Source organism: Panulirus ornatus, chromosome 7 (assembly GCF_036320965.1).
Source record: "Panulirus ornatus isolate Po-2019 chromosome 7, ASM3632096v1, whole genome shotgun sequence".
NCBI classification, from domain to species: Eukaryota; Metazoa; Arthropoda; class Malacostraca; order Decapoda; family Palinuridae; genus Panulirus; species Panulirus ornatus.
Genome location: NC_092230.1, coordinates 49,786,632 through 49,807,471, shown reverse-complemented (window position 1 = coordinate 49,807,471; position 20,840 = coordinate 49,786,632). Strand labels below are relative to the sequence as shown.

The 20,840-nt window shown below is 47.9% G+C and overlaps 1 protein-coding gene across 3 annotated transcripts in view; it reads right to left on the bottom strand.

Annotated features, from left to right (window-relative positions):
* Positions 1–20,840, bottom strand: part of LOC139749633 (uncharacterized) — a 285,318-nt gene that overhangs the window by 56,874 nt on the left and 207,604 nt on the right. For all 3 annotated transcript variants that reach the window (XM_071663779.1, XM_071663780.1, XM_071663781.1), the window contains exons 2-6: positions 15,522–15,730; positions 14,028–14,328; positions 10,343–10,494; positions 7,941–8,138; positions 5,186–5,359 (exon numbers count right to left, since the gene is read on the bottom strand). In XM_071663779.1, coding sequence (XP_071519880.1) covers positions 5,186–5,359; positions 7,941–8,138; positions 10,343–10,494; positions 14,028–14,328; positions 15,522–15,730 — 1,034 coding nt within the window. The remainder of the gene's footprint in view (positions 1–5,185; positions 5,360–7,940; positions 8,139–10,342; positions 10,495–14,027; positions 14,329–15,521; positions 15,731–20,840) is intronic.

The window sequence follows — 20,840 nt, the reverse complement described above, 5'->3', positions numbered from 1 at the left end:
AGAGGAAAGTGATTGGTTCTCAGTGAATGTCGGTTTGCGGCAGGGGTGCGTGATGTCTCCATGGTTGTTTAATTTGTTTATGGATGGGGTTGTTAGGGAAGGTGAATGCAAGGGTTTTGGAAAGAGGGACAAGTATGTAGTCTGTTGTGGATCAGAGAGCTTGGGAAGTGATTATGTTGTTGTTCGCTGATGATACAGCGCTGGTGGCTGATTCGGGTGAGAAATTGCAGAAGCTGGTGACTGAGTTTGGTAAAGTGTGTGAAAGAAGAAAGCTAAGAGTAAATGTGAATAAGAGCAAGGTTATTAGGTGCAGTAGGGTTGAGGGACCAAGCAATTGGGAGGTAAGTTTGAATGAAGAAAAACAGGAGGAAGTGAAGTGTTTTAGATATCTGGGAGTGGATTTGGCAGCGGATGGAATCATGGAAGCTGAAGTGAGTCATAGAGTAGGGGAGGGGGCGAAAGTTCCGGTAGCCTTGAAAAATGTGTGGAAGTCGAGAACATTATCTCGGAAAGCGAAAATGGCTATGTTTGAAGGAATAGTGATTCCGACATTGTTATATGGTTGCGAGGCGTGGGCTGTAGATAGAGTTGTGCGGAGGAGGGTGGATGTGCTGGAAATGAGATGTTTGAGGACAAGATGTGGTGTGAAGTGGTTTGATCGAGTAAGTAATGAAAGGGTAAGAGAGATATGTGGTAATAAAAAGAGTGTGGTTGAGAGAGCAAATGGTGTTTTGAAATGATTTGGTCACATGGAATGAGTGAAAAAAGATTGACAAAGAGGATATGTGTCAGAGGTGGAGGGAACGAGAAGTGGGAGACCAAATTGAATGTGGAAAGATGGAGTGAAAAAGTTTTTGAGTGATCGGGGCCTGAACATGCAGGAGGGTGAAAGGCGTACAAGGAATAGAGTGAATTGGAACGATGTGGTATACCGGGGTCGACGTGCTCTTAATGGATTGAACCAGGGTATGTGAAGCGTCTGGGGTAAACCATGGAAAGTTTTGTGGGGCCTGGATGTGGAAAGGGAGCTGTGGTTTCGGTGCATTATACATGACGGCTAGAGACTGGGCGTGAACGAATGGGGCCTTTGTTGTCTTTTCCTAGCGCTACCTCGCGCACATGAGGGGGGAGGGGGTTGTCATTTCATGTGTTGCGGGGTGGCGACGGAAATGAATAAAGGCAGCCAGTATGAATTATGTACATGTGTATATATGTATATGTCTGTGTGTGTATATATATGTATACGTTGAGATGTATAGGTATGTATATTTGCGTGTGTGGACGTGTATGTATATACATGTGTATGTGGGTGGGTTAGGCCATTCTTTCGTCTGTTTCCTTGCGTTACCTCGCTAACGTGGCAGACAGCGACAAAGTATAATATATATATATATATATATATATATATATATATATATATATATATATATATATATATATATATATATATACCAGAGAGGTAATTGACAACACCCTGTATTACTGTATGGTAAAAATAGCAGAAAACCTGAGAGTTAGCGGCCAGAGGGGTGAGTGGGTAGGTGGAGCGGCTGGCCAGGCGACTGACGGAGTGTTGACGTCCTGGCGAGCGCTCGACCGGCCGGCCCTACTGAGCCGCTAAGCCGCCTCGGAACTCGGAAAACGTAGCGGATTATGGCAGCGAGGAGAGAGGTGGCTGTGGCGATCATGGCGGCGCTGAGAGGTGGTGTGTGTGTGTGTGTGTGTTTGGTCAACCTGCCACACATTATGGTAATGACCAGCTGATACACCTTCCTCACTCCCACCACCTCAACACTGAACTGCCGTCATCAAACGCCAGAAACTCGTTATATATACATATATATATATATATATATATATATATATATATATATATATATATATATATATATATATATATATTCACTATTGCACAGATTCCCGCATTAACGAAGTAGCGCCAGGAACAGAGCAAGACAGGCCACATCCACTCACATCCAACACCAACTGTCATGTGTAATGTACCGACACCACACCACACCACACCACACCTAACCTAACCTAACCTAGCCTAGCCTAACCTAACCTAACCTAGCCTAGCCTAACCTAACCTAGCCTAACCTAACCTAGCCTAACCTAACCTAACCTAGCCTAGCCTAACCTAGCCTAGCCTAACCTAACCTAACCTAACCTAGCCTAGCCTAACCTAACCTAACCTAGCCTAGCCTAACCTAACCTAGCCTAACCTAACCTAGCTTAACCTAACCTAACCTAACCTAGCCTAACCTAACCACATCCACACACCTTCCCATGGTTTACCCCAGACGCTCCACATTATCTGGTTCAATCCATTGACAGCACGTCGACCCCGGTATACCACGTCGTTCCAGTTCGTTTTATCCCTTCACACCCTCTAAATGCACCTTCCACCACCACCACCACCTCGTCTGCCGTGCCTGCACGTGCGTGTCTGTGGTGGGCACGTTGTCCTCACGTGCACACCATGACAGTACAACCTCCTCAACTCTCACACATACCACCACAATTTGCTCTTACCCACACATGGAACCCACGCTCAACCTTCCTCACACCACATGTTCCCACACATTACCATTACCCACACATTACCATTACTCACATATTACCATTACCCACACATTACCATTACTCACATATTACCATTACCCACACATTACCATTACCCACACATTACCATTACCCACACATTACCATTACTCACACATTACCATTACCCACACATTACCATTACCCACACATTACCATTACCCACACATTACCATTACTCACATATTACCATTACCCACACATTACCATTACTCACACATTACCATTACCCACACATTACCATTACCCACACATTACCATTACCCACACATTAAATATCATCCGTGGGCCCTACAAAACAACAACAACAACAACAACAACAACACCAGCTATGTGCTATGTGGTATACAAGGTGAGGTTGTGGTGCACGATTGTGCTGACGGGCCGTACCGCCGTGCTCGGGCCGTACCGGCGTGCTGACGGGCCGTACCGCCGTGCTGACGGGCCGTACCGGCGTGCTGACGGGCCGTACCGGCGTGCTGACGGGCCGTACCGCCGTGCTCGGGCCGTACCGGCGTGCTGACGGGCCGTACCGCCGTGCTGACGGGCCGTACCGCCGTGCTGACGGGTCGTACCGGCGTGCTGACGGGCCGTAGCGTCGTGCTGACGGGTCGTACCGCCGTGCTGACGGGCCGTAGCGTCGTGCTGATGGGTGAGGACGGTACTGAAGACCATGTGGTCCGCTGACCCACCCTCCCCCCCACCAACCTTCCTGCTTACCTTACTACTCCCAACACCAGGGACCCCCACCACGGCCCCCTCCTGCCATCACGGACCCCCACCACGGCCCCCTCCTGCCATCACGGACCCCCACCACGGCCCCCTCCTGCCATCACGGACCCCCACCACGGCCCCCTCCTGTCATCACGGACCCCCACCACGGCCCCCTCCTGCCATCACGGACCCCCACCACGGCCCCCTCCTGCCATCACGGACCCCCACCACGGCCCCCTCCTACCATCACGGGCCCCCACCACGGCCCCCTCCTGCCATCACGGACCCCCACCACGGCCCCCTCCTGCCATCACGGGCCCCCACCACGCCCCCTCCTGCCATCACGGACCCCCACCACGGCCCCCTCCTGCCATCACGGACCCCCACCACGGCCCCCTCCTGCCATCACGGACCCCCACCACGGCCCCCTCCTGCCATCACGGGCCCCCACCACGGCCCCCTCCTGCCATCACGGACCCCCACCCCGGCCCCCTCCTGCCATCACGGGCCCCCACCACGGCCCCCTCCTGCCATCACGGACCCCCACCACGGCCCCCTCCTGCCATCACGGACCCCCACCACGGCCCCCTCCTGCCATCACGGACCCCCACCACGGCCCCCTCCTGCCATCACGGACCCCCACCACGGCCCCCTCCTGCCATGACGGACCCCCACCACGGCCCCCTCCTGCCATCACGGGCCCCCACCACGGCCCCCTCCTGCCATCACGGGCCCCCAACACGGCCCCCTCCTGCCATCACGGGCCCCCACCACGGCCCCCTCCTGCCATCACGGACCCCCACCACGGCCCCCTCCTGCCATCACGGACCCCAACCACGGCCCCCTCCTGCCATCACGGACCCCCACCACGGCCCCCTCCTGCCATCACGGACCCCCACCACGGCCCCATCCTGCCATCACGGGCCCCCACCACGGCCCCCTCCTGCCATCACGGACCCCCACCACGGCCCCCTCCTGCCATCACGGGCCCCCACCACGGCCCCCTCCTGCCATCACGGACCCCCACCACGGCCCCCTCCTGCCATCACGGACCCCCACCACGGCCCCCTCCTGCCATCACGGACCCCCACCACGGCCCCCTCCTGCCATCACGGACCCCCACCACGGCCCCCTCCTGCCATCACGGGCCCCCACCGTGGCCGGGCCCAGACCAGGACATGTGAGCACCGTCAACACCGAGTTCTGGAAGTGGACACGGGGGCCCACCAGCGGGCCGTAAACAGACCAGGGGCTCCACCGGCTAATCCACATACGGACCCTGGGGGGCCCTCGTGTTACTGCTCTGTTCACAGCGGGACACTGTCTGGCTGGGCCCAGAACGGTGCCCTGAGGGGCCCTCAACACTCCCCCAACGTACACACGTCCACACCTTAACATGAAGTGCCAGCCACACGAAGCTGATCCCATGACGTAATACGTACATTCCCAGACACACCTTACGTTTTCTGGTGACATTTACAATGTGGGAAGTGGCGCGTAGGTCGGGCAGGGAGGAGCAAGTGGCCAGGGAAGTGGCGCGTAGGTCGGGCAGGGAGGAGCAAGTGGCCAGGGAAGTGGCGCGTAGGTCGGGCAGGGAGGAGCAAGTGGCCAGGGAAGTGGCGCGTAGGTCGGGCAGGGAGGAGCAAGTGGCCAGGGAAGTGGCGCGTAGGTCGGGCAGGGAGGAGCAAGTGGCCAGGGAAGTGGCGCGTAGGTCGGGCAGGGAGTGGCTAGGGTTAGTGGTCACACCACCCGTACGTACACATGACCCTTTCCTGGTGACCTGACTGACTGCTGATAATGACTTTAAGGTCAACACGTCATACATTAAGGTCAACGCTATGTAGGAAGTGTGGTTGTGGTGTCTTACCTTAGTGAGCGGGTTGGGGCAGACGCCGGCGCAGTAGAAGGCGTTGAAGGAGTCTGGCGCCACAATGAAATGGTTCCATCCCAGCTTCTCGAAGTCCACCTCCAGCTGCTCCCTCTGGCAGGCCCGACCCACGCCCCCACCAAGCAAGGCGTTGGCCCGGTTACTCACCAAGTTCTGCGGCCAACACGGGATACAACACTCACACGAACAACACGGGATACAACACTCACACGAACAACATGTATTACAACACTCACACGGCCAACACGGGATACAACACTCACACGACCAACACGGGATACAACACTCACACGACCAACACGGGATACAACACTCACACGGCCAACACGGGATACAACACTCACACAACCAACATGTATTACAACACTCACACGGCCAACACGGGATACAACACTCACACGACCAACACGGGATACAACACTCACACAACCAACATGTATTACAACACTCACACGGCCAACACGGGATACAACACTCACACGACCAACACGGGATACAACACTCACACGACCAACATGTATTACAACACTCACACGGCCAACACGGGATACAACTCACACGACCAACATGTATTACAACACTCACATGGCCAACACGGGATACAACACTCACACGACCAACACGGGATACAACACTCACACGACCAACACGGGATACAACACTCACACAACCAACATGTATTACAACACTCACACGGCCAACACGGGATACAACACTCACACGACCAACACGGGATACAACACTCACACGGCCAACACGAGATACAACACTCACACGACCAACATGTATTACAACACTCACACGGCCAACACGGGATACAACACTCACACGACCGACACGGGATACAACACTCACACGGCCAACACGAGATACAACACTCACACGACCAACACGGGATACAACACTCACACGACCAACACGGGATACAACACTCACACGACCAACATGTATTACAACACTCACACGGCCAACACGGGATACAACACTCACACGACCAACACGGGATACAACACTCACACGACCAACACGGGATACAACACTCACACGACCAACACGGGATACAACACTCACACGATCAACACGGGATACAACACTCACACGGCCAACACAGGTTACAACACTGACACGGCCAACACGGGATACAACACTCACACGACTAACACGGGATACAATACTCACGGCCAACACGGGATACAACACTCACACGACCAACACGGGATACAACACTCACACGACCAACACGGGATACAACACTCACACGGCCAACACGGGATACAACACTCACACGACCAACACGGGCTACAACACTCACACGACCAACACGGGATACAACACTCACACGACCAACACGGGATACAACACTCACACGGCCAACACGGGATACAACACTCACACGACCAACACGGGCTACAACACTCACACGGCCAACACGGGATACAACACTCACACGACCAACATGTATTACAACACTCACACGGCCAACACGGGATACGACACTCACACGGCCAACACGGGATACAACACTCACACGGCCAACACGGGCTGCAACACTCACACGACCAACACGGGCTGCAACACTCACACGACCAACACGGGCTGCAACACTCAAACGACCAACACGGGCTACAACACTCACACGACCAACACGGGATACAACACTCACACGACCAACACGGGATACAACACTCACACGACCAACACGGGCTACAACACTCACACGACCAACACGGGATACAACACTCACACGACCAACACGGGCTACAACACTCACACGACCAACACGGGATACAACACTCACACGACCAACACGGGCTACAACACTCACACGACCAACACGGGATACAACACTCACACGACCAACACGGGCTACAACACTCACACGACCAACACGGGATACAACACTCACACGACCAACACGGGCTACAACACTCACATGGTAAAACAGAAAAAGAAAAGTATGGTAATCAGGCAAATATTAATATTGTATCATATGAGACGTAGACGTGGCGCGGGTCGTCTACTGCTGTAGATCTAACATCAGCATCATCATCTACCCACGACACCTGCACATCTACACCCACTACCGCCCTCTACACCCACCCACAGGCTACACCCACTACCGCCCTCTAGTCCACCTACAGGCTACACCCACTACCGCCCTCTGCGCCCACCCACAGGCTACACCCACTACCGCCCTCTCGTCCACCTGCAGGCTACACCCACTACCGCCCTCTACACCCACCCACAGGCTACAACCACTACCGCCCTCTAGTCCACCTACAGGCTACACTCACTACCGCCCTCTACACCCACCCACAGGCTATACCCACTACCGCCCTCTAGTCCACCTCCTGGCTACACCCACTACCGCCCTCTGCACCCACCCACAGGCTACACCCACACCCGCCCTCTAGTCCACCTGCAGGCTACACCCACTACCGCCCTCTACACCCACCCACAGGCTACACTCACTACCGCCCTCTACATCCGCCCACAGGCTACACCCACTACCGCCCTCTAGTCCACCTACAGGCTACACCTACTACCGCCCTCTACACCCACCCACAGGCTACACCCACTACCGCCCTCTACACCCACCCACAGGCTACACCCACTACCGCCCTCCTGTGGGCTGGCATGTGTAGAGGGCTGTCCACCCACTGGTCTCCCCACCCAACATACACGCCCATCAACAACCTCCCCACCACACCCACTTGTTCCCCGCCACACCCACCTGCGCCGCCTTCGTCCACTCCTTCGGCAGACGACGGTTCCTGCGCCTCCTGCGGCGCCGCCTGCGGTCCTGCCTGAGGGAGGTGTCCTCGCCCCACTTGGTCTTGGAGTAATTCTTGGGGAGCGGGATGAGGCTGCCCTTACGACGACCACGTTGCTTACGACGAAGACGTCGCTCCTCACGCTGGACCTTCCTGGCCTGCGGGAACACATGATGTACACATTACACATGATGTACACATTAAACATGATGTACACATTACACATGATGTGCACACTACACATGATGTACACATTACACATGATGTGCACATTAAACATGATGTACACATTACACATGATGTACACACTACACATGATGTGCACATTAAACATGATGTGCACACTACACATGATGTGCACACTACACATGATGTACACATTAAACATGATGTACACATTACACATGATGTACACACTACACATGATGTGCACACTACACATGATGTGCACACTACACATGATGTGCACACTACACATGATGTACACATTACACATGATGTACACACTACACATGATGTGCACACTACACATGATGTACACACTACACATGATGTGCACACTACACATGATGTGCACACTACACATGATGTACACATTACACATGATGTACACATTAAACATGATGTACACATTACACATGATGTGCACACTACACATGATGTACACATTACACATGATGTACACATTACACATGATGTACACATTACACATAATGTACACACTACACATGATGTACACATTACACATGATGTGCACATTACATGATGTGCACACTACACATGATGTGCACACTACACATGATGTACACATTACACATGATATACACATTACACATGATGTGCACATTACACATGATGTACACATTACACATGATGTGCACACTACACATGATGTACACATTACACATGATATACACACTACACATGATGTGCACACTACACATGATGTGCACATTACACATGATGTACACATTACACATGATGTGCACACTACACATGATGTGCACACTACACATGATGTACACATTACACATGATGTACACACTACACATGATGTACACATTACACATGATGTACACATTACACATGATGTGCACACTACACATGATGTGCACACTACACATGATGTACACATTACACATGATATACACATTACACATGATGTACACATTACACATGATGTACACATTACACATGATGTACACATTACAGATGATGTGCACACTACACATGATGTGCACACTACACATGATGTACGCACTACACCCAACATCCGGCCATCAATGTGTGTGTGTGTGGGGGGGGGATCTATGTGTACTGTACGGGGAGTTGTACACTGGTGGGGCACCATCTCTTGTACTGTACGGGGAGGGAGTTGTACACTGGGGGACCCCATCTCTTGTGCTGTACGGGGAGGGAGTTGTACACTGGTGGGGCACCATCTCTTGTACTGTACGGGGAGGGAGTTGTACACTGGCGGGGGCCCATATCTTGTACTGTACGGGGAGGGAGTTGTACACTGGTGGGGCACCATCTCTTGTACTGTACGGGGAGGGAGTTGTACACTGGTGGGGCACCATCTCTTGTACTGTACGGGGAGGGAGTTGTACACTGGTGGGGCACCATCTCTTGTACTGTACGGGGAGGGAGTTGTACACTGGTGGGGCACCATCTCTTGTACTGTACGGGGAGGGAGTTGTACACTGGCGGGGGCCCATATCTTGTACTGTACGGGGAGGGAGTTGTACACTGGCGGATACTCATGTACCTCATCGATGAGTCAGTTTCTACCAGTCAACCAATACCAAAACACAACACACCACACCACCCAACAACACACAACACAACACAACACACACACAAACACCACAACACAACACAACACAACACGTCACTATCATCAGGTCAGACACCATCATCATGACGTCATTATCATCCTGTCATGCACCACCATCTTGACGTCACTATCATCCTGTCATGCACCATCATCATGACGTCACTATCATCCTGTCTGTCATGCACCATCATCATGACGTCACTATCATCCTGTCTGTCATGCACCATCATCATGACGTCACTATCATCCTGTCTGTCATGCACCATCATCATGACGTAACTATCATCCTGTCATGCACCATCATCATGACGTCACTATCATCCTGTCATGCACCATCATCATGACGTCACTATCATCCTGTCATGCACCATAATCATGACGTCACTATCATTCTGTCATGCACCATCATCATGACGTCACTATCATCCTGTCATGCACCATCATCATGACGTCACTATCATCATGAGAGTGTCATGTCAGCAGCTGACACTCAGGGTTTGTGGGTGCTGACAACACGAGGCTGACCTGCGGCAGGTGTGACGTGTGAGGCTGGAGCAGTGTGTGGGCGTGGCCCAGGGGCAGCTCGTTCGTCAGAAGGGCGTGGCTGTGGGCGCTCCCTGGCAGCACCACGCCTGCCTCCACGCCTTCCCGCGACGACCGACGCGCCCGACCTACAACTACAAAACAAACAATAGTTAACATAACACATTCTCTAAGTATTCATATACACATATCAATTATCATTATTATCATTATATATATATTTTTTTTATTATTATACATAATCGCCGTTTCCCGCGTCAGCGAAGTAGCGCCAGGAATATATATTATCACACTAGTTCGTGATAATAGTTATGAAAGTAAAATTGCACTTCAGTAGGAGTTCATATATCTAACATGTAATTTGTCTATACATGTGGCACGACATGTTTCGTGGAGACAATCATCATCAGGTGTCAGTTCCTAACAGTTATTTCCATGCCAACATCACACTTGCTTCCCGCCGTCCAACACCAGTCTTTCTAGGCCCAGCATTGTGTGTTACGTGTGATCGTAATCCTTGTAAGGGAGAGTGATTAAGGAAGGTCAGGTGGTCATCCCTGCGTACTTCGTGCCGTTGCCAATAACATCTCTCACTTACACTTTTCCCGGTCTGGCCAATGTATACATCCTCACATGACTTACATTTGAAGTGGTAAACACTCCCAACTGTTGCCTGGTTTGGCCCATTTGACATTAAGGTTTGACTGGTAATGTTATCGTACTGGAAGGCAACATTAGCTAAGTTGTGAGGATAGACCAGCAAGTAAACACTATCATCATTTGTCACATTGTTGTTAATACATGTAGAAATGTCTCTCCAGATTTCTAATAAACTTGGTTCACAAATCAGTTGGAATAATAAAACTACCTAAAACTAAGTCTTATATGTGTACATTCATCTAGCAGACTTATGTGATCACATATCCGTAGTGCTCGTAAAAACATGACATAACTACAGACATTTGTACAGAAGGATCATGTGCTGAGAAATGATGAAGAGAATCCTCAGACTTGGTAAACTTCCTGTACATCTTGAAGGATAAATGATCACTTAGCAACACATCAAGAAACGTCAATTTACCTTCTTTTTCCCATTCAATGTTAAATGTGATATTGAGATGGATAATATTGATCTAATTCATTAAAGAAAATATCATCACAATCTTGGGGGGATGGCCACAAGCACCACACATCATCCACGTATCTAAACCAGACACTCACATGACTACTGACTCAAGTTACAACTTTACTCTCACATGATTACTGACTCAAGTTACAAGTTTACTCTCACATGACTACTGACTCAAGTTACAAGTTTACTCTCACATGATTACTGACTCAAGTTACAAGTTTACTCTCACATGACTACTGACTCAAGTTACAAGTTTACTCTCACATGATTACTGACTCAAGTTACAACTTTACTCTCACATGATTACTGACTCAAGTTACAAGTTTACTCTCACATGATTACTGACTCAAGTTACAAGTTTACTCTTACATGATTACTGACTCAAGTTACAAGTTTACTCTCACATGACTACTGACTCAAGTTACAAGTTTACTCTCACATGATTACTGACTCAAGTTACAAGTTTACTCTCACATGACTACTGACTCAAGTTACAACTTTACTCTCACATGATTACTGACTCAAGTTACAAGTTTACTCTTACATGACTACTGACTCAAGTTACAAGTTTACTCTCACATGACTACTGACTCAAGTTACAAGTTTACTCTCACATGATTACTGACTCAAGTTACAAGTTTACTCTCACATGATTACTGACTCAAGTTACAACTTTACTCTCACATGATTACTGACTCAAGTTACAACTTTACTCTCACATGATTACTGACTCAAGTTACAAGTTTACTCTCACATGATTACTGACTCAAGTTACAAGTTTACTCTCACACGATTACTGACTCAAGTTACAAGTTTACTCTCATGACTACTGACTCAAGTTACAAGTTTACTCTCACCTGACTACTGACACAAGTTACAAATTTACTCACACATGACTACTGACTCAAGTACAAGTTATCTCACATGACTACTGACTCAAGTTACAAGTTACTCTCACATGACTACTGACTCAAGTTACAATTTACTCTCACATGACTACTGACTCAAGTTACAAGTTTACTCTCACATGACAACTGACTCAAGTTACAAGTTTACTCTCACATGACTACTGACTCAAGTTACAAGTTTCTCTCACATGACTACTGACTCAAGTTACAAGTTTACTCCCACATGACTACTGACTCAAGTTACAAGTTTACTCTACATGATACTGACTCAAGTTTACAAGTTACTCTCACATGACTACTGACTCAAGTTACAAGTTTACTCCCACATGACTACTGACTCAAGTTACAAGTTTACTCTCACATGACTACTGACTCAAGTTACAAGTTTACTCTCACATGACTACTGACTCAAGTTACAAGTTTACTCTCACATGACTACTGACTCAAGTTACAAGTTTACTCTTACATAATTACTGACTCAAGTTACAAGTTTACTCACACATGACTACTGACTCAAGTTACAAGTTTACTCTCACATGATTACTGACTCAAGTTACAAGTTTACTCCCACATGACTACTGACTCAAGTTACAAGTTTACTCTCACATGACAACTGACTCAAGTTACAAGTTTACTCCCACATGACTACTGACTCAAGTTACAAGTTTACTCTCACATGATTACTGACTCAAGTTACAAGTTTACTCTCACATGACTACTGACTCAAGTTACAAGTTTACTCTTACATGATTACTGACTCAAGTTACAAGTTTACTCTCACATGATTACTGACTCAAGTTACAAGTTTACTCTTACATAATTACTGACTCAAGTTACAAGTTTACTCTCACATGATTACTGACTCAAGTTACAAGTTTACTCTCACATGATTACTGACTCAAGTTACAAGTTTACTCCCACATGACTACTGACTCAAGTTACAAGTTTACTCTCACATGATTACTGACTCAAGTTACAAGTTTACTCTTACATGATTACTGACTCAAGTTACAAGTTTACTCTCACATGACTACTGACTCAAGTTACAAGTTTACTCTCACATGATTACTGACTCAAGTTACAAGTTTACTCTCACATGACTACTGACTCAAGTTACAAGTTTACTCTCACATGACTACTGACTCAAGTTACAAGTTTACTCTCACATGACTACTGACTCAAGTTACAAGTTTACTCTCACATGACTACTGACTCAAGTTACAAGTTTACTCTCACATGACTACTGACTCAAGTTACAAGTTTACTCTCACATGACTACTGACTCAAGTTACAAGTTTACTCTCACATGACTACTGACTCAAGTTACAAGTTTACTCTCACATGATTACTGACTCAAGTTACAAGTTTACTCTAACATGACTACTGACTCAAGTTACAAGTTTACTCTCAAAGTATCCATCAATGTGGTCTGGCCAGGGAAGATCCACGTGGTCTTATGTTGAGTAAGTTTACCCTAGTTTACTTCATCTGGACACCATAACAGTCTACCTCACCTGTACACTATATTCTACCTTAGTCTACCTCAACTGGAAACTGAACTTTGCCTTGTGGTCCACCCCAGGTCATGGTGACCCCGGGGTGGTGTGGGTGGGGGTTGAGCACTCACCCCTGTGGCTGGCTGGCGGACTCCTCCCTCTGTATCGCTTGCTGTGGGCGTGGGCGGGCCGTGGGCGGGGCGGGAGGAGGTGCGTCAGATTAAGGGCGGAGACCCCAAGGGCGGTCAGGTCCAGTATAGCGGGGTCGCTAGTGTACACCAGAAGGAGAGGGCGGGTCTTCGTCTGGCTGCCCCTCCCCATATGGCCACGCCCACCTTCTTCCACCCGCACGCCCACAGTGCCCCAGACAGACCCAGGCGCCCTCTGGCCGCCCATCAAGACCTCCCGCACAGCGCGGGTCACCTCCACCTCCTGCAGGTCACAACAACAACAACAACAACAACAACAACAACAACAAATATTCGTCAAGATAAGTAAATAAAGAAAATGGGTGACGGGGTCCAACCATCCGTGAGGAATGTTGATCACGTGATATAAACATTAGGACCTGCTTGGCTGAGGGTCATGAGGTCAGTAAGAACGAAAACAATATAAGAAAGAAGGTCAACAATAGTTTTATGCAGGTCAAGAGAGGTCGTGACCTGTACGCTACAGGCAGACATGACCTGTACAGGTCACAAGATTTACCAGGTGGAAATTTGGGGAAAAAAAATTACAAATTCATGAAAGTGTTGTTGTAGAACATGGTGCCCATAACACACACACAACACTGCTCACCTTCCACAACACCGGAACCTTGACAACACAAGTGTGTTGTGAGTTGACGAACATCTTGATTGTTACAAGATAATGTGTACCTGGCTTGACAGTACTACCCCTGAGTCATTACCTGTGTACCTGGCTTGACAGTACTACCCCTGAGTCATTACCTGTGTACCTGGCTAGACCGTACTACCCCTGAGTCATTACCTGTGTACCTGGCTAGACCGTACTACCCCTGAGTCATTACCTGTGTACCTGGCTTGACAGAACTACCCCTGAGTCATACCTGTGTACCTGGCCTAGCCGTACTACCCCTGAGTCATTACCTGTGTACCTGCTAGACCGTACTACCCTGAGTCATTACTGTGTGCCTGGCTGACAGTACTACCCCTGAGTCATTACCTGTGTACCTGGCTAGACCGTACTACCCCTGAGTCATTACCTGTGTACCTGGCTTGACCGTACTACCCCTGAGTCATTACCTGTGTACCTGGCTAGACCGTACTACCCCTGAGTCATTACCTGTGTACCTGGCTAGACCGTACTACCCCTGAGTCATTACCTGTGTACCTGGCTAGACCGTACTACCCTGAGTCATTACCCTGTGTACCTGGCTAGACCGTACTACCCCTGAGTCATTACCTGTGTACCTGGCTAGACCGTACTACCCCTGAGTCATTACCTGTGTACCTGGCTAGACCGTACTACCCCTGAGTCATTACCTGTGTACCTGGCTAGACCGTACTACCCCTGAGTCATTACCTGTGTACCTGGCTAGAACGTACTACCCCTGAGTCATTACCTGTGTACCTGGCTAGACCGTACTACCCCTGAGTCATTACCTGTGTACCTGGCTTGACAGCCACGGTCATGATGGGGTCGGTGGGCGTGGACTCGCCACGGTGGAGTAGGTACAGGAGCAGCCTGGAAGGTCCGGGCGAGAGCCTGGCCCCGCCCCCTCGCACGTGCAGCCACGCCCCCATCACGTGCTCGTCAGCTGAGCTGGACACGTTGTAGACGAGCAGACTTGGCCCCGAGAGAGCAGCTTCCCCTGTAGGACACATGGATCATGCTGTTATGTCTGTAAGTTTACCATCATCATCATCATCATCATCATCATCATCATCATCATCTTCATCATCATCATCATCACTACTCATATAATTATTCTTTTTCATTTTTGATCGCCGTTTCTCGCTTTAGCGAGGTACCTCAAGGAATATATTCTCTCCATATGTCCAAACCATTTCAATACACCCTCTTCTGCTCATACTGGCCTCAGACATCTCATTGCCAACACATCCACCCTCCACCGCACAACCTTATCTATAGCCCACGCCTCCCAACCATATAACGTTGTTGGAACCACTATTCCTTCAAACATACCCATTTTTGCTCTCCTAGACAACGTTCCCTCTTTCCACAGATTTTTCAGTGCTCCCAGAATCTTCGCCCCCTCCTCCACCCTATGACTCACTTCTGCTTCCATGGTTCCATTCGCTGCCAAGTCCACAACTATATATCTAAAACACTTCACTTCCTACAAGTTTTCTTCATTCAAACTCATGCCCCATCTAATATGTCCATCAACCCTGTTGAACCTAATAACACTGCTTTTGTTCACATCTACTCTCAACTTCCTTTCACATATTTTTCAAAACTCAGTCACTAACTTCTGCACTTTCTCACTTGAATCAGCCACCAGCGCTGTGTCATCAGCGAACAGCTGACTCACTTCCTAGGCCCTCTCATCCATAACGGACTGCATATTCGCCCCTCTCTCCAAGACTCTTGCATTCACCTCCCTAAGCACCCCATCCATAAACAAATCAAAGAACCATGGAGACATCACACACCCCTGCCGCAAACCGACATTCACTGGGAACCATCCACTCTCCTCTCCTCATAATCCTCTCACACATGCCTTACATCCCTGGTAAAACCTTCTCACTACTAGCAGCTTTCTTCCTACGCCATATATCGTTAAAACCCTCCACAAAGCATCTCTATCAACCCTATCATATGCTTACACAAGAACCATAAATGCTACATATAAATCCAACTGTTTTTCTAAGTATTTCTCACATACATTCTACAAAGCAAACACCTGATCCACACATCCTCTACCACTTCTGAAACCACACTGCTCTTCCCCAATCTGATGCTCTGTACATGCCTTCACCCTCTCAATCAATACCCTCCCTATACAACTGACCAGGAATACTCAACAAACTTATACCTCTGTAGTTTGAGCACTCACTCTTATCCCCTTTGTCTTTGTACAATGACATTATACATGCATTCCATCAATCCTCAGGCACTTCACCAAGATCCATACATACATTGAAAATTATAACAAACCAATCAATAACAGTCACCTCATTTTTTAATAAATTCTCCTGTAATCCATCCACTCCAGCCGCATTGCCACATTTCGTCTTACGTAAGGCTTCCACCACCTCTTCTCACCATACCAAAATTTACCTTCACAGTGAGTGAAGTACCGACACACTTAAGATGAACACTACTAAACGCCTAGGTCCTCATCGTTCCCAACCACTAGGTATTAAAAACCTGAAACACAAAACTGCCACACATGTTAACCTGTAATCACAACGAATCTCTCCCACACTCAGACAACCACTCTAGCCTGCTATCAACCTCCCCTCCTACATCCGCTCACCCTTAACTGAGTGCATTGGACTCGCTCCTCTCTGGAAGACCCTTGCATTTACCTCCCTCATGACCGTATCGCACATCCTTCTCACAGATCCACCTCCGCCTGGATCCACTCATCCTTCTTCGTTCCTACTCGCACTGAACGCACCTTGTTCTCTGGACAGAATCTCTTCACTGTTTGTAGCAGCTTTCCCCCACACCACATACTCATACTCGTAGCATCTTCAGTGATGTGTATGTGTCATATGCCTTCTCCAGACCCGGAAATGTCACACAAATCCTTCTGTTTCTCTCGGTATTTCTCAAACACATTCACACGTCTTTCACCACTTCTGACACCATATTGTTCCTCGCTAATCTGAGGCTGTACCTCTGTAATCTGGAACTTATCTCTGTGCTTCTTGCTTGTATACAGTGCATGCAGGCATCACGCCAACCTTCAGCCACTTCACACTGAGCCACACACACTGAAAATCTCTGACTACGTTCTCTGTTGCTGCTTCATCTTACCAACGAACACTGTGTGATCCACTACGTCAGTCATCGCTTCTACTGCACTATAAACATTCCTGATTGTTTCTCTGCAACAAAACTTATCATTGTTCTCTCTACAGCGTCACTTGACCCGCTGTGAACCTGTTTAATGGTGCTCATGTCTGTGCATCAGTCTCTGTGCACACGTCTGTGCATCAGTCTCTGTGCTCACGTCTGCGTGTTCTGGTTGTGGAAGACAGTGTCACACACCGCTTCAGCTTCACTGTGTTGTGTCTTGTGGGAATTGCTTTCGTTGGGCGGCACACGACACCAAGAGCTACTCTTGACCAACCATTCTGTAGTTTTCAATGAGTCGCTGAGGTTGTGGTGAGCCAGCCATGTGAGTCGCTGAGGTTGTGGTGAGCCAGCCATGTGAGTCGCTGAGGTTGTGGTGAGCCAGCCATGTGTGCTGGTGACACCTTCATGATGGTCCTCCAACCATGTTACATACACTCGCATCTTGTATCACAACTATATCTATCCATCTATCTATCCTGCCTTATGCTCTGCCTCGACCTAGCGTTAGCGAGGTAGGGCAAGAAAACAGACGAAAGAATGGCCCAACCCACCCACATACACATGTATGTACATACACGTCCACACACGCACATATACATACCTATACATCTCAACGTATACATGTATATATACATACACAGACATATACATATATACACATATACATAATTCATACTTGCTGACTTTATTCATTTCCGTCGCCACCCCGCCTACACATGAAATAACAACCCATTACCCCCGCATGTGCGCGAGGTAGCGCTAGGAAAAGACAACAAAGGCCACATTCATTCACACTCAGTCTCTAACTGTCCTGTATAATGCATCAAAACCACAGCTCCCTTTCCACATCCAGGCCCCACAAAACTTTCCACGGTTTACCCCAGACGCTTCACATGCCCTGGTTCAATCCATTGACAGCACGTCGACCCCGGTATACCACATCGTTCCAATTCACTCTATTCCTTGCACGCCTTTCACCCTCCTGCATGTTCAGGCCCCGATCACTCAAAATCTTTTTCACTCCATCTTTCCACCTTCAATTTGGTCTCCCACTTCTCCTCGTTCCCTCCACCTCTGACACATATATCCTCTTTGTCAATCTTTCCTCACTCATTCTCTCCATATGACCAAACCATTTCAAAACACCCTCTTCTGCTCTCTCAACCACACTCTTTTCATTACCACACATCTCTCTTACCCTATTAGTACTTACTCGATCAAACCACCTCACACCACATATTGTCCTCAAACATCTCATTTCCAACACATCCACCCTCCTCCGCACAACCCTATCCATAGCCCACGCCTCGCAATCATACAACATTGTTGGAACCACTATTCCTTCAAACATACCCATTTTTGCTTTTCGAGATAATGTTTTCGACTTCCACACATTCTTCAACCCTCCCAGAATTTTCGCCCCCTTCCCCACCCTACATATATATATATATATCTTTTCTTTTAAACTATTCGCCATTTCCCGCGTTAGTGAGGTAGCGTTAAGAACAGAGGACTGGGCCTTTGTGGGATATCCTCACCTGCCCCCCCCCCCCCTCTGTTCCTCCTTTTGGAAAATTGAAAAAAAAAAAACGAAAGGGGAGGATTTCCAGCCCCCTGCTCCCTCTCCTTTTAGTCGCCTTCTACGACACGCAGGGAATACGTGGGAAGTATTCTTAATCCCCTATCCCCAGGGATAACATATATATATATATATATATATATATATATATATATATATATATATATATATATATATATATATATATATTCTTTTCTTTTTTTCTTTTAAACTATTCGCCATTTCCCGCGTTAGCGAGGTAGCGTTTAAGAACAGAGGACTGGGCCTTTGTGGAATATCCTCAACTGGCCCCCTTCTGTTCCTTCTTTTGGAAATTAAAAAAAAAAAAAAAAAAAAAACGAGAGTGGAGGATTTCCAGCCTCCCGCTCCCTCCCCTTTTAGTCGCCTTCTACGACACGCAGGGAATACGTGGGAAGTATTCTTAATCCCCCATCCCCATATATATATATATATATATATATATATATATATATATTTTTTTTTTTTTTTTTTTTTTTTTTTTTATACTTTGTCGCTGTCTCCCGCGTTTGCGAGGTAGCGCAAGGAAACAGACGAAAGAAATGGCCCAGCCCCCCCCCCCCCCCATACACATGTACATACACACGTCCACACACGCAAATAGGAGAGAAAGAATACTTCCCACGTATTCCCTGCGTGTCGTTGAAGGCGACTATAAAAGGGGAGGGAGCGGGTGGCTGGAAATCCTCCCCTCCCGTTTATAATTTTCCAAAAGAAGTAACAGAGAAGGGGGCCAAGTGAGGATATACCCTCTAAGGCTCACTCCTCTGTTCTAAACGCTACTTCGCTAACGCAGGATAAGGCAAATATGTATGAAAAACAAATTATATATATATATATATATATATATATATATATATATATATATATATATATATATATATATATATATATATATATATATCACATTGGTTATAAATTACAGTATCCCAAGCACTTCCTTCATTCAGTTTCTAATATGTTGAACCTGAAGAACCATTTGTGAACATAACCATGTTAGTATTACCTTATTGTGAGGGCTTGTTAAAGTTCCTGTATAGTTAAAAAAAACTTCTTAATATTAATGTAGTCTTCAGCATCAATAACAGTTATACGGTTAGGCGAAATCTTAACAGAAATTCTGTAACTTCTCAGACGGGATGTGTGTACAATAGCCCCTGTAAAGGGTGTGATCAGATTTATATTGGTCAAACTAATAAGGTTCTTAATATCAGGGTGAAATAAATACTGTTAGTCAAGATGTAATGCAATATTTGTCCACCTCAAAGTCTTTGATCATCCAACTGACTGAAGCAATTTAATGTTATCACTTACGATAACTCAGTAATGGATA